A 13,625-nucleotide genomic window follows, 5' to 3' on the forward strand; every position below is an offset into this window, starting at 1 on the left:
ATGGACCCGGGTCCTCGGTTCCCACCGTTCCCCATTGCCGTCCCCAGAACAACTTCATCAACCTGAGCTTCCTGCGGCTCTTCCGCGCCGCGCGCCTCATCAAGCTCCTGCGCCAGGGCTACACCATCCGCATCCTGCTCTGGACCTTCGTGCAGTCCTTCAAGGTGCCCCCCCCGCACCCCTCTGTTGTGTGCCCCATGGGGGTACCCCCCCCCCCCAAACCTGACCGGTGCTGCTGTGCCCCCAGGCGCTGCCCTACGTCTGCCTGCTCATCGCCATGCTCTTCTTCATCTACGCCATCATCGGGATGCAGGTGAGAGAGCCCCCTCCGCACCCCTCCAACACTGCTGCAGCTCCCCAAACCCTGACTCCCCCACCCCCCCCCCGGGCCCCCATGGCTCCCCCCAGGTCTTTGGGAACATCGGCATCGAGGAGGAGGACGATGAATCGGCCATCACCCAGCACAACAACTTCCGGACCTTCTTCCAGGCACTGATGCTCCTGTTCCGGTGAGTGCCCAGTAACACCAGTAACACCGGTGCACCAGTGCCCCAGTGCCACCAGTGATACCAGTGATTCCCAGTCCCACCAGTGATTCCCAGTACCATACCACTGTCCCAGTGGCACCCAGTAGCACCAGTGTCACCCAGTGCCATACCACTGTCCTAGTGCTGTACTGCTATTCCAGCAGCACCCAGTAGCACCAGTGGAACCCAGTGCCATACCACTGTCCTAGTGCTGTACTGGTACTCCAGCAGCACCCAGTAGCACCAGCGGCACCCAGTGCCACATCACTGTCCCAGTGCCATACCACTGTCCCAGTGGCACCCATTAGCCCCAGCAGCTCCCATCAGCCCCAGTCCCCCCACCATTAGCCCCAGCAGCTCCCATCAGCCCCAGTCCCCCCCCCATTAGCCCCCAGTGCCCGTTAGCCCCAGTGCAGCCGCGGTGCAGCCGCGGTGCAGCGGGTGCCGGTGCCGCAGGAGCGCCACGGGGGAGGCCTGGCACGAGATCATGCTGTCCTGCCTGAGCGGCAAACCCTGCGACCACAACTCGGGCATCCGCGAGCACGAGTGCGGCAACGAGTTCGCCTACTTCTACTTCGTGTCCTTCATCTTCCTCTGCTCCTTCCTGGTGAGCCCCGGCGCCCCCGGCACCCCTTTAACGCGCCCCAGCACCCCCCATCCCCCCCTGAGTGTGTCTGTGCACCCCCAGATGCTGAACCTCTTTGTCGCTGTCATCATGGACAACTTCGAGTACCTGACGCGCGACTCCTCCATCCTGGGCCCCCATCACTTGGACGAGTACGTCCGGGTCTGGGCCGAGTACGACCCCGCTGCCTGGTAAGACCCCCCCCGGCTTTGGGGGTGCTTTTGAGGGGGTCCCCCCATTCCCTTGGAGCCCCTCTTGGTGCCAGCACCACCGGGGCTTGGCTGGATGGACCCTGTGTGTGTCCCCATCTCCAGCCAGGGGGATGCTGCAGGTTCCCTGCTCCTCTGTGTGCCCCCTCCAAAGGGGGTGTCCCCTCAAAGGGGGTGTCCCCAAGCTCCACTGTCCCCCACAGCCATTGTGGGCAGGAGTTGGTTTCCCCCCATAGGATCACGGAATGGGCTTGGGTTGGGGGGGACCCTCGAGACCGCTGAGGTCTTGGGCTTCAATAAGGGATCATGAAGAGGAAGCAGGGACTTGGATCATGGACTCATGGAATGGGGTTGGGTTGGAGGGAGCCTCAGGACCATTGAGGGCTCTCAATTGGAGGTGCTTGGCCGTTGGATTCCTTCCTCTTGCCCCCATCCCACCCCTCCCAGAGACCCCCTCTGGGTGCTGGAGGGGTCCCTAGGGTGGGATGTGTGCGATGGGATGGGCTGGGGCGGCTCCTTGCTGTACCCCAAGCTGCTCTCAGGGCATCCCTTGATGCTCATTGAGGCCCTGGGGAGCCTGGAAAGGGCTGGACCGCTCCGTGCCTCAGCTTCCCCATCCCGTCGTGGCGTCGGCATCCGCGTGGCTCCGGCCTCCTCACTAACCCCCCTGTATTCTTCTTGCAGTGGCCGCATTCATTATAAGGATATGTACAGTTTATTACGAGTTATATCTCCCCCCTTGGGCTTAGGCAAGAAATGCCCTCATAGGGTTGCTTGCAAGGTTTGAACTGACACTAAAAACCTGCTGAGCATCCACGGAATGAATGTTGCTTCTGGGTTCTCAGATATATATATGATATCTTTATATATATATATATATATATATGGACACACCAAACACACACGTCCCGCACCCAGCGCCGGCCCCAGGCATGGAGCCCCCCCATCCCCTTGCCCCAAACCCCTCTGCTTGCTGCGGCCCCCCCCCCGGTGGGGCTGCATGATGGGCACGGCCGTCGCCTTCCTCCCTCCTCCTCCTCCTCCTCGCTGGGGCCGTTGATGGGGTTCAGCCTTTTCCAGCTGGTTTTTCCTGGGGGTTTCCATTTTTCCGCTCCACGTCTCTGTCTCTCTCCCTCTTCCCCCCCTTCCCCTTTTCCTTTTGCTGTCCCATGTCTTCTCCTTCTCCTTCTCTCCGCTCCCAGGGGCCGGCTGACATTCATGGACATGTATGAAATGCTGAGACATATGTCCCCGCCCCTGGGTTTAGGCAAGAAATGCCCACCCCGTGTGGCTTATAAGGTAGAATAACCCCCCCCCGGCGAAGCCAAGCCCCCCCCGCCCCGGCACCGGCGGCACCGGCTCAGCCGATGCTCCCCGGCCTCTCTTCATCCTCTTCTCGGTTGGTTTTGGACGCTTTCTTTGCCCTTGGTTTGTGCTGAGCCGGCTCCGCGGGTCCCCCCATGGACGGGCTGGGTAAGATCCGGCCCCCCCCGGAGCGGGGCCCCCCCACAACCGCCCTGAACGAGGGGCTGGAGATAATGGGGATGGAGCCACCCATACCCCCCTATGGGGACCCCCCCATGGGGCTCCCAGCCCGCCAAGGACCCGCTCATTGGGGTCCCCCTTGGGTTCAACGACCCCGCCAAGGACCTCCTATTGGGGTCCACCATGGGGCTCAACCACCCCACACAAACCCCTATTGGGGGACACCCACCATGGCCCTTGGCCAGCCTCATAAGGAGCTTCTGTTTGGAGACCCCCCCCATGGGGCTCCCAGCCCCCCAAGGACCCTCTGTTTGGGGTCCCCAGTGGGGCTTCCCCCAGAAGCTCCTCTTTGGGGTCCCCCACTCTTGGGGGTCCCTTTGGGGCTCGACGCTGCCTCCGCTGGAGCAGCTCATTTTTTGGAGCCCCCCCCCCCGCAACCTCCTCCCCACTCCCCTCCCCCCATCCCACCTCCTCTCCCACATCGACCCCCCCTTTCCCCCCACCCCGGCTGCTGCACGGCCCATGGCCCCCCCGGACCTCCCTGGGGGGAGGGAGAGACCTGCATCGTGGGGCACTGGGGGGGGGGGCACAAAGGGGGGGGCATGGGGATCCCACTGCTCCGTGCCTCATTCTCCCCATCAGCATCACTTGCTCCTTGCCTTGCTCTGCACCCCCAAATCCCCCCCCCCTCGGGGCTGCATGAGGGGCAGGGTCCCTGCCCTTCTTATGGGGGGGGGTAAACCATCTGCTTGGCACTGGGAGCTGGGGGGGGCGCATCGTGGGGCTGAGGCCGCGCAAACTCATTGCTCCTCCCTGCACCCCCCAGCTCAAGCACGACCCCTTGGACCCCCCCCAAAACCGCTGCTTTGCACCACAACCCCCCCCCCCCCGGCCACTTCAGAGCCGGGAATGGGTCGTGTGTCCCCCCCATGCTGCACGTGCTGCATGTGCTGCCCCCCCGGACGCAGGGGTCCCCCCTTTGGCAGTGCCTTGTCTCCCCCCCCCCCATCCCGGGCCGTTCGTGGGGAGGGGTCTGGGGGGGTGGAGGGGGAGAAGGCGGAGGGTGGCGGGGGGGAGGGGGATTGAGGGTGGCCCCCGCCTTCTCGCCAGCCCCATAGCGCGGTGAGGGGGGGGGTCCCGGTGGTGACCCCCTTCCCCCGTGGTCGGCCCCGCAGCGGCTGCTCCGCATGGACCTGCCGGTGGCCGATGACAACACGGTGCACTTCAACTCCACGCTCATGGCGCTGATCCGCACCGCCCTCGACATCAAGATCGCCAAAGGCAGGGGGGGACACAAGGGGATGCTCGTGGGGACGTGGGGGATGCAGCGGTGCGGGGGGGGACCAGGGGTGGGGATCACAGAGGGAAGGGGACAAGGACTTTGGGGTGCGGGGATCCCAGAGGGATGGGGACGTGAACCTGAGGGGGTGCAGCCCAAAACCCAATAGGATCATGGAGGCGGGGTCCCTGGGGTGTGGGGGGGGACACACGGATGAGGGTCTCTGGGGTATGGGTGCAAAGGGGGACAGGATGCAGGGGCTGGTCCCTGGGGCTCAGCGCTGTCCCCGCAGGAGGAGCCGACAAGCAGCAGATGGATGCGGAGCTCCGCAAGGAGATGGTGGCCATCTGGCCCAACCTGTCCCCCAAGAACCTGGACCTGCTCGTCACCCCCCACAAGTGTAAGGCCCCATCCCGGTCCCCATTCCCGGTCCCCAATCCCGGTCCCTGCTCACCCTCTGTGCCCGCAGCCACCGACCTGACAGTGGGGAAGATCTACGCCGCGATGATGATCATGGAATACTATCGGCAGAGCAAGGCCAAGAAGCTGCAGGCCATGCGGGAGGAGCAGGTGGGGGGCCCCCAAACCCTCCCCATGGCCCTGAGGTGGCCCCAGCCCAGCCCCATCCTCTCCGTTCCCACCTCCTGCATCCCCGTAGTGATCTGCCCCTTTCCCAAGTGACTCCCGCGTCCCTGTCCCGACTCCTCCCCCTGTCCCCAAGCATCCCTTCAGTGTCCCCGTTTGGGTTCCGCCACCTCCGGCATCCTCATCCCAGCCCTGTCCCCATTTCTCCCCGGTGCCCCCATCCCCATGTCCGAGCGCCCCAGCTCTGTCCCATCTCTGTGCCCCCATCCCCTCCCCGCTCCCTCCCATCCCAGCCCCGTTCCTCCCCGTTCCGCACCCCCGGCCCGTCCCCAGCCTCTCCGCTGTCCCCGCAGAACCGGACGCCGCTCATGTTCCAGCGCATGGAGCCGCCATCCCCGTCGCAGGAGGGAGCCCCGGGGCCGGACGCGGCGCCCGGAGCGGAGCCGTAAGTGCGGCCGGTCCGGTCCTGCCGCTGCCCGGTGTGGGGCGGGCAGGAGGGGGGCTGAGCCTGGTCCCCCCCCCAGGGCCACACGGGACGGGGGCCTCAAGGAGAGCCCCTCCTGGGTGACGCAGCGCGCCCAGGAGATGTTCCAGAAAACAGGGACCTGGAGCCCCGAGCGGGGGCACCCCGAGGACGTGCCCAGCACCCGCCCCAGCTCCCAGGTGAGGGCCCCCAACCCCCGTGGCCCCCTCCACAAGCCCCCATCTCCATAGGTCCCCATGGGTCCCCTCAGCCTCCTCTCCATCCACCCCTATATCCCCTGATCCCAGCCCCCAACTCTTCCTGCCCTGGAGCGGGGGTGTCCCGGGGTTCGGTGCCCCCCCCCCCTCAGCCTCAGTTTTCCCCGTGCCCCGCAGCTGGTGGAGATGCGGGACATGGCCAAGGATGGATACTCAGACAGCGAGTACCTGCCCATGGAGGGGCATGGCCGAGCCGCCTCCATGCCACGGCTCCCTGCTGAAAACCAGGTGAGGGGACCCCTTCCGGGGTGCCCCCAGCACGGCACCCCCCCCCCGAGGGAACACCGGACACGGTCCCCGTCGCGACCCCTTTGTCCTCTTATAGCCCTGTGGCCATTGATGCTTTCGGGGGGGGGGAGGGCTTGTTGGGGTCCCCGCTGTGGCTGCCACCAGTGGCCCCAGTGGGATGTGTGTCCCCCCCAATGGCTGCTGCTGGTCTGCGAGCTTGGGGGGGGGCATGAGCTTAGCGGCAGCGGGGAGGGGAGCTGTGGGGCGGTGATGCCGTATCCTGGTCCCCTGGTGTGGGGATGCTCCTGCAGCGGCTGCAGCAGCTCCGTTCTGGTGCAGGACCCCCCCCCCCGAAACAGCCACAAAGGGGGGGGACATGGGACAGTGTCCTCGATGCCAGTGGAGCCACCAGCTTTGGGGATGTCCCCCCTGCTCGCCTCCGCATGCCTGGGGATGAGAACAAGGACAGGGACAGGGATGCTCTGGCTGCTCTGCTCATTGCTGCTGCTCGCCTGGCCCGTGCTTGGCTCTGTGTGGGGTGACCCGGCCCCCCCCCCGTACCCCTCCCGCCCCCCCCCCCCGTGTTCACGCTGGTCTCTCTCTCTCCCGGCCCTGCGGGCACTGCCTGGGCTCAGCAGAGGAGGAAGGTCCGACCCCGCGGGAATAACCTCAGTGTAGGTACCGCCGGGCCCCGGGAGCTGCCCCACGGGCTCAGCCTGCACCCACCCTGCACCCACCCCTGCACCCACCCTGCACCCACACCAGCACCCACACCTGCACCCACCCCTGCACCTATACCAGCATCTACCCCTGCACCCATCCCTGTACCCACACCAGCACCCACCCCTGTACCCATCCCTGTACCACATCAGCACCTACCCCTGCACCTATCCCTGCATCTACCCCTGCACCCACCACTGCATATCCCTGTCCCCTTCTTCCTGTCCCCATGTCCCTGTCCCCTTCCTCCTGTCCCCATGTCCCTGTCCCCTTCCTCCTGTTCCCATGTCCCTGTCCCCTTCCTCCTGTCCCCATATCCCTCCCAGTGACACTTGGAGGCCCCTGGCAGCAGCAGCTCAATGGATAGAGCAGCGAGGGGGGGGGAATCTGTCTCAGGGTGGGGCTGGGATGTGGCACTGGAGCGTGTCCATGTCCCCCCCAGCCCACCTCTGGGGCCCCCCCAAGGGAGGCTTGGGGATAGCCTGGCACGAGGGGAGGGGACACCGGACCTGGCGTGGGAGCAGAGCCTGGATCCATGGCAAGGGCGAGCAGGGATGGAGCTGGGGAGGGGGGCACCTGAGCACTGGAGCAGGGTGGAAGGGAGGGAGGGAGGGAGGGAAGGAAGGAAGGAAGGAAGGAAGGAAGGAAGGAAGGAAGGAAGGATGATGGCGGATGGATGGATGGGTGATGGATGGGTAATGGATGGATGGATGGATGGGTAATGGATGGATGATGATGGATGGATGGGTGATGGATGGATGGATGGATGATGGATGGATGGGGGATGGATGCTGGATGGATGGATGATGGATGGATGGGGGATGGATGCTGGATGGATGGATGGATGATGGATGGATGGATGGATGGATGGATGGAGGATGGATGGATGGATGGAGGATGGATGGACGGTGGATGGATGGATGATTGATGGGTGGATGATGATGTATGGATGGATGGATGGGTGATGGGTGGATGGATGGATGGATGGAGGATGGATGGATGCTGGATGGACGGTGGATGGATGGATGATGAATGAAGGCACAGAGCCAATGCTCACAGGTATCTCTCCCCGTGAGCCCCCGCTGCTGTCCCCACAGACCATATCCGACGCCAGCCCCATGAAGCGCTCAGCCTCCACCCTGGGCCACCCCCGCGCCCGCGGCATCCGCCTGGATGACTACTCCCTGGAGCGCGTCATTCCCGAGGACGGGCAGCGGCACCACCAGCGCCGGCGGGAGCGGAGCCACCGCACCTCGGAGCGCTCCCTCAGCCGCTACACGGACATGGACACAGGTGGGACGGGACCCCCGGACACCCTCTCCCCCCCATGTGCTGCACCCCACGGCCCCCCCATCCATCCCCCTCCGCTGTGCCCCTGCAGGGCTGGGCACCGACCTGAGCATCACAACGCAGTCGGGGGAGCTCCCTCCCAAGGAGCGGGACCCGGAGCGGGGCCGCGCCAAGGACCGCAAGCACCGGCACCACCACCACCACCACCACCACCACCACCACCACGGCGCTGGCGACAAGGAGCGGGGCCCCCCCCCCGAGCGCCACGACTACGGGCGGCCCCGCTCCCGCGACCGCCGCTGGTCCCGCTCCCCCAGCGAGGGCCGGGAGCACGCCCCCCCCCGGCAGGTGGGTGCCCCCCTCCGCTCTCCCCTTCGCCTGTAAAGGGGGGGGCTGTGGGGACACCCCCCCATAGGAGACAAGCAGGGTGTCCGGTGGCCTCTGGACCAGGCTTCAACCAAAGACACTGCCCCCCGCCATGCACTGGGACCCCCCTTAGGGTCTGTGTGGGGGATCCCAGTGTCACCCCCCAGTTTATACTGGTGGCATCCAGTTAGACCGGCAGAAGCCGCCCCCCCCCCCAGCGCCCCACCTTGGGGCTCCAGCCTCCCAACATCAGATGGGCAGCACCAAAGGGAAGGCAATGGGGGGAGGGGGGCAGCTCTAAGTGGGATGTGGGGGTGCAAAGGGGGTTATGAGCTGCTGTGGTGATGTTTGACCCCCCTGGATACCCCCCCCCCCATTTCTGCTCTCGGCCCCTCCCACCCTGCCCATTCCTTGCTTCCCCCCCCCCCCCGTGCCCCCCGCTGCTTGGGGGGGGCCCTGCCGTGATTCACGTCTCTGTCTCCCCATCGCTGTGCTTTGGCTGCGCTGTCACGGCGAGGGGTGGCCCAGGTAAGCGGTTCGGGGCCCCCCCACGTCTGCTCCGGCCCCCCCGGATCCATCAATCCCCCCTCCAGGAACGCTGGAAAGTTTGGAATGAAGATGCCCCCCCTCTTGGCTGCCCTGGACTGGTTTGGGGTGACCCCCCCCATCTCCAGCTCTGCTGCACCCCCTTAGCAGGACCATGGAGCTCCCCCCAGTGCAGAGTTGGGGTGTAGGGACTCCCCCGAGCCCTACATTGGGGTGGGTGGCCCCCAGGGTTGGGGTGCAGGGATCCCTCTCCCACCCCTGTTTTGGGGTGCACAAATTGCACCCGATGGGTTTGGGGCACCCCACAAGACGGGGGGGGAGGGGTGTGTGCAGGCATTTGGGGGTGCACGGGACCCCTCCAGCCCTGGGTTGGGGCTGGGGTGATGGCACTGGGGGGACGCAGCAGTTGCACCATGGGATGGGTGCTGAGTTCCTCACCATGGATCGGGGTGCACGGGCCCCTCACCTCCATAGGCAGGGGGGGTGCAGCCCCCAAAGGCCTCAATTGGGGTGATCACCCCCTGCACCCAGCGCTGGGGGGTCCTGGCCTCACCCCCCAGGATCCGGGTGAATGGTCCTAGCCTGGGGGGGGGGGCACGGACCCCACCCCCTGAGTCCCTGCAGGTAACGGGTTGGGGCTCACGGTGTGTGCCCCCCCCCAGGTTCCACTTTAGGGTGCAGGGCTCCACCCCCCCGGGGCCGACTCTTCCAAACTCCTCCAGCCCCCTGCTCCTCCCCATCTCCCCCGGCTGAGTCCCAACATCTTCCCCCCTCCTGCTTTGCGAGTGGCTTCGGGGGGAGCCGGCAGCCCCCCCACATGCCCCCCCTTCTCCCCACTCCCCTCTGCCCCCGTAGCCCTCCCCACCTCTTCTCACTTCTCTTCCCCTCTGCTCTCTCGTTTATGTCCATCCCCCCCAATGTTCTCGCTGCTTTGCCCTCCCTATCCCTGTCTGGGCCCCCCCCCGTGTCTGCATGGCCGGTGGCTGTCGCCCCCCATGGCTGTGACGCCCCCCCCCCATGTCTCTGCTTATGTCTGTGCCCCCTAAACCCGCGGCTGCTCCCCTGCTGTTCATGTTCACGTTCCCTCTGTCTTTCGGGAACCCACATCCCTGTGACCAATTGCTTCCCATCCATGCCCCCCCCCCCCCCGCCATGCCTGTGCCCCCCCATTCCTCGTGTTGTCCCCTTCAACCCCTGTGTCCAACCCATCTTTGCCCTTGCCCCCCATGTCCATGCCTCCTCCTGGTGTCCCTGTGTCCATGTCCCTACGTGTCCCTCGTGTCCCTGCATCCCTGCCCACGCTCTCACGTCCTGCATCTGTGCGCCTCTCCTTCCCCCGTGTCCGTGGTCACCCCCCCATGGCCGTGTCCCCCCGCTGTCCCGCCCGGTCCCCCGCGGTCACCCCGCTGTCTCGGTGTTGCTGTAGGGCAGTAGTTCGGTCAGCGGCAGCCCGGTGCTCTCCACCTCCGGGACCAGCACCCCCCGCCGCGCCCGCCGCCAGCTCCCGCCGACCCCCGCCACGCCGCGGCCCCACGTCTCCTTCTCCCCCGCCGCCCGCCGCCCCCCGCCCGCCGCCGCGCCCCCCGCCCGCGGGCCCCGCCGCCCTCCGCCGCCCGCCGCCGCCTCCCCGCGATGGACCGACCCCCCCCGCGACCCCGACCCGGCGCTCGACGGACGCGTCCCACGGGGCCCCCGGCCCGGCGGCCGCGGCGGAGCGGGGGGGACACGACCGGGACCGTCCCCGCCCCGGCCCGGCCGGCGGTTGCCCAACGGCTACTACCCGGGGCACGGCACCGCGAAGGGGCGGCCCGGTCTCCGCGACCCCTACAGCGAAACGGACGATGACTGCTGCTAGCGGCGCCTCCGACGATCTATCGCGACAGAGCGCCGCGACATAGGGCGGCGGGGAGGGGGTGCAGACGCCACACACACAAACAACCCCCCCCCCACCCGGCGCTCGCTCCCGGGGCTATGGATGAGTTTTATCATCTGGAGGAGCCGCCGCCACCGGGGGCGGAACCGGGACCCCCCCCCCCCAAACCCCGCACCGGGAGGAGCGGGAATGGGCGGTGGGAAGCGGGAAACGGAGCCTGGGGGAGGCTCCGGGCCGGGCACCGGACACCGCCGCCCCCATCCCCGCCCGAGGGACCGGAGCTGCCGCCAATTGCATGAACCGAGTTACCGAATCCAAGAAATAAAGAGAAAAAAGAGACAAAACCCGACCCCCGACCCCCCCCCCCCACGAACGGAACCATTAAAACAAGAGGAATTTTGGATCGAGCCCTTCTCCCTGCTTCCCGGGACCGGCACAGGAGGGTTTGGGGGGGGGGGGGTGCACTGGGTCTGTGCTGTTCCCCCCTCCCCCCCCTTAGCAACCAGGAAGCACCGGGGTGGGGGATGGGCTGCCCCAACCTCCCCTTCCCCTCCCCCGCACATCCGGGCGCGCTCCCCTCCCCCCGCGTGGGCAGCACGTGGAACTTCCCGGAACCGGGAAAGGGGGGGTGGGGATTCTCCCCGTATCCTGCCCCCCCCCCCCGTGGGATATCACAGGGACCCCCCCAGGCGGTGGCTGCACAGAAACCACTTTATTTAATTAACAAAATAGTAATTAAACACAATTCGGGGAGGGGGGGGCAGGACCAGCCTGGAATCCCCCTCCAGCACGGCACGGCCGTGGGCAGAGGCGTTACCGGGGGTGGAAGCCCACCGGGAGCCACGAGAGTCCGAGTGTCCGCAGCGGGGGCTCAGCACGCCCCGACGGCGCGGACCAGGAAGGCGAAAGCGGCTGCGGGCATCCCCGAGCACCGACCGGGGGGCCCCGGAGCGAGCGGCGGCTCCTCCGCCTCCAACCGCGCCCGTTTACTCAGCACCGGCCCGGCACCGCCTGAGCCGCTGCTCCGCCGTTTGCGCCCGACCCGTGCGACCGGAGCAGCTCCGGGGGAACCGGGCTCAGGCGGCGGCGAGGAGCAGGGAGCACTCGGAGGGTCCCGGGGAGGCGCTGGCGGCCTCGGAGAACTCGGCTGAGCGCAGTACCGGCTCGGGGAGGCCTGGGGGTGGTCCCGGTACTGCTCCTGGGAGCCGCGGGGGTCCGGGCTTTCTGGGTCCTCCCGGTACCGGGGGCCGCGGGGGTCCGGGCTCGCTGGGTCCTCCCGGTACCGGGGGCCGCGGGGGTTCGGGCTCGCTGGGTCCTCCCGGTACCGGGGGCCGCGGGGGTCCGGGCTCGCTGGGTCCTCCCGGTCCCGGGGGCCGCGGGGGTCCGGGCTCGCTGGGTCCTCCCGGTCCCTGGGGCTGTGGGGGTCCGGGCTCGCTGGGTCCTCCCGGTCCCGGGGGCCGCGGGAGTCCGGGCTCGCTGGGTCCTCCCGGTCCCTGGGGCTGTGGGGGTCCGGGCTCGCTGGGTCCTCCCGGTCCCGGGGGCAGCGGAGGTCCGGGCTCGGTCGTCTCGGGGGGTCTCCCCCGTGCGGGTCCCCGGGAGCCATCCCCAGGGGGTTCCCCGCCGTGGGTCCCAGTTCGGCGGCGCGGGCGGTCAAGTACCGGTGCCGGGCAGCGCGGACGAGCAGCGAGAGCTGGAGGCTCTGGTGGAGGCGGAGGCCGCCGCGCTGCAGCCGGCACCGGTAGAGCTTCCACACGGACACCGTCAGCAGCCGCTGCGCCTCCTCCATGGCGCCGCCGGGACCGGAGTGCGCTGGGGCCGCCCTCGCCGTGGGGCTCTTGTAGCGCCGCTTCCGCCCCCCCCCCACCGCCCCAGCACCGGGCCCGCCCCGGCTCCGCATCCGGCCCCGGAGCGGCGGAAATACCCCGGGGGGGGGGGACACACGACACGGCGCGGTGTCCGTGGGGGGGGTCCCTGTACCCACATGGGGGGATCCCTGTGACCCACGGAGGGGGATCCCTGTGACCCATGGAGGGGGCCCCTGTACCCACATGGGGGGATTCCTGTCATCCACAGAGGGGGGCCCTGTACCCACATGGGGGGATCCCTGTGACCCACGGTGGGGGTCCCTGTGACCCATGGAGGGGGGCCCTGTACCCGCATGGGGATGTCCCTGTGCCCCTCCCCACGTTTCCCGGGCCAGCCCGGGGTGGGGGGGAGGTGGGCTATGTGTAAGAGCGGGTGTTACACGGGAACCCCCCCCGTGACGTCACGGCGCGCCGTTTCCCTGACTATATAAGGGGACGACAGCAAAGGGGCGGAGCTCCGCGGAAGACGAGGGGAGGGGGTGTGTGTGTGCGCAAGCCCGGGATCAGCCCACTTCCTCCTTACCAAATATGGACAAAGGGGCGGGGCCGCGCCCCTGCAGCCCCGCCCCTCTCGGCGCACGTGCCGGGGGTGTTATCAAACCTCTCGTGTTTTATTGTCACTATTAACACGCCGCGGCCCCTCGCCGCTCTCCTACAGCAGTTCATGTGCAATTCTCCAGCGACTCCGGGGTTGGGGGGGGGGGGAAGGGGCCTCTTGGCACTTCATAACACAGGACAGACACTGGGGACCCCCCCGGGGGGGGTCGTGGGGAGGGGGGAAGCACAAGCCCGGGCTGGGGGGGGTCCATGCTCCCCGTTTCTGTACAGCTTCTGGGTCAGAAAACGGAAAGAAAAGGGAGAGAAATAAGCCTGACCCCCTCCGCCCTTAGTGAAAAGGGGACCCCTCCAATGAGGAGGGGACCCCCCCCTCAGTTAAAAGGAGGGGGGGCACCCCTGCAGGGCTGCGACCTGGTGCAACTCATTACACAGTGGAAAGGGGAGAACTGAGGCGCAGCAAGGGGGGGGGGGTGGGAGGAACAACCCAGGCATTGGGGGGGAAGGCAGAGGAGGGCCAAGGGGGGTGTCCCTGTGTGTCCCCCCCTCCCCGCCTGGGTGCTGGGGGGTTTGGCACAGAGCGGTGCGGTAATGGAGCCGTGAGCAGGGCCCAGGGGGGCCGGGCAGCGGGTAAGGCACTTGACCGAACGTCAGGAGACCTGTTGGGGGGCGAGGGGGGGGCTGCTGGGGTTGGGGGGGGGGGCCCACAGGATGCCTGGGTTACCCCTCAG

The 13,625-nt window shown here is 67.6% G+C and overlaps 2 protein-coding genes across 5 annotated transcripts in view; one reads left to right on the forward strand and one right to left on the reverse strand.

The window, feature by feature from the left end:
• Window positions 1-10,767, forward strand: part of CACNA1A (calcium voltage-gated channel subunit alpha1 A) — a 29,092-nt gene extending 18,325 nt beyond the window's left edge. The window contains exons 32-47 of one of the 4 annotated variants that reach the window (XM_061353799.1): window positions 48-164; window positions 248-313; window positions 409-509; window positions 984-1,134; window positions 1,216-1,343; window positions 2,046-2,142; window positions 4,022-4,127; window positions 4,418-4,525; window positions 4,595-4,695; window positions 5,064-5,155; window positions 5,208-5,373; window positions 5,569-5,679; window positions 6,318-6,353; window positions 7,497-7,692; window positions 7,781-8,037; window positions 10,028-10,767. In XM_061353799.1, the coding sequence (XP_061209783.1) occupies window positions 48-164; window positions 248-313; window positions 409-509; window positions 984-1,134; window positions 1,216-1,343; window positions 2,046-2,142; window positions 4,022-4,127; window positions 4,418-4,525; window positions 4,595-4,695; window positions 5,064-5,155; window positions 5,208-5,373; window positions 5,569-5,679; window positions 6,318-6,353; window positions 7,497-7,692; window positions 7,781-8,037; window positions 10,028-10,456 (2,262 nt within the window). In that variant the 3' untranslated portion in view covers window positions 10,457-10,767. The other 3 variants (XM_061353797.1, XM_061353795.1, XM_061353796.1) reach the window with 3 other exon arrangements.
• A 404-nt stretch (window positions 10,768-11,171) lies between these two features.
• Window positions 11,172-12,405, reverse strand: IER2 (immediate early response 2). The gene has a single exon (XM_061353773.1). The coding sequence runs from the start codon at window positions 12,369-12,371 to the stop codon at window positions 11,346-11,348; it is 1,026 nt and encodes a 341-aa protein (XP_061209757.1). The 5' UTR covers window positions 12,372-12,405; the 3' UTR covers window positions 11,172-11,345.
• Window positions 12,406-13,625: the final 1,220 nt, after the last annotated feature.

The sequence above is a fragment of the Neopsephotus bourkii genome, unplaced genomic scaffold, assembly GCF_033783945.1.
Source record: "Neopsephotus bourkii isolate Nb327-2 ecotype Australia unplaced genomic scaffold, CSIRO-AGI_Nbou_v1 NB_694, whole genome shotgun sequence".
NCBI lineage: Eukaryota > Metazoa > Chordata > Aves > Psittaciformes > Psittacidae > Neopsephotus > Neopsephotus bourkii.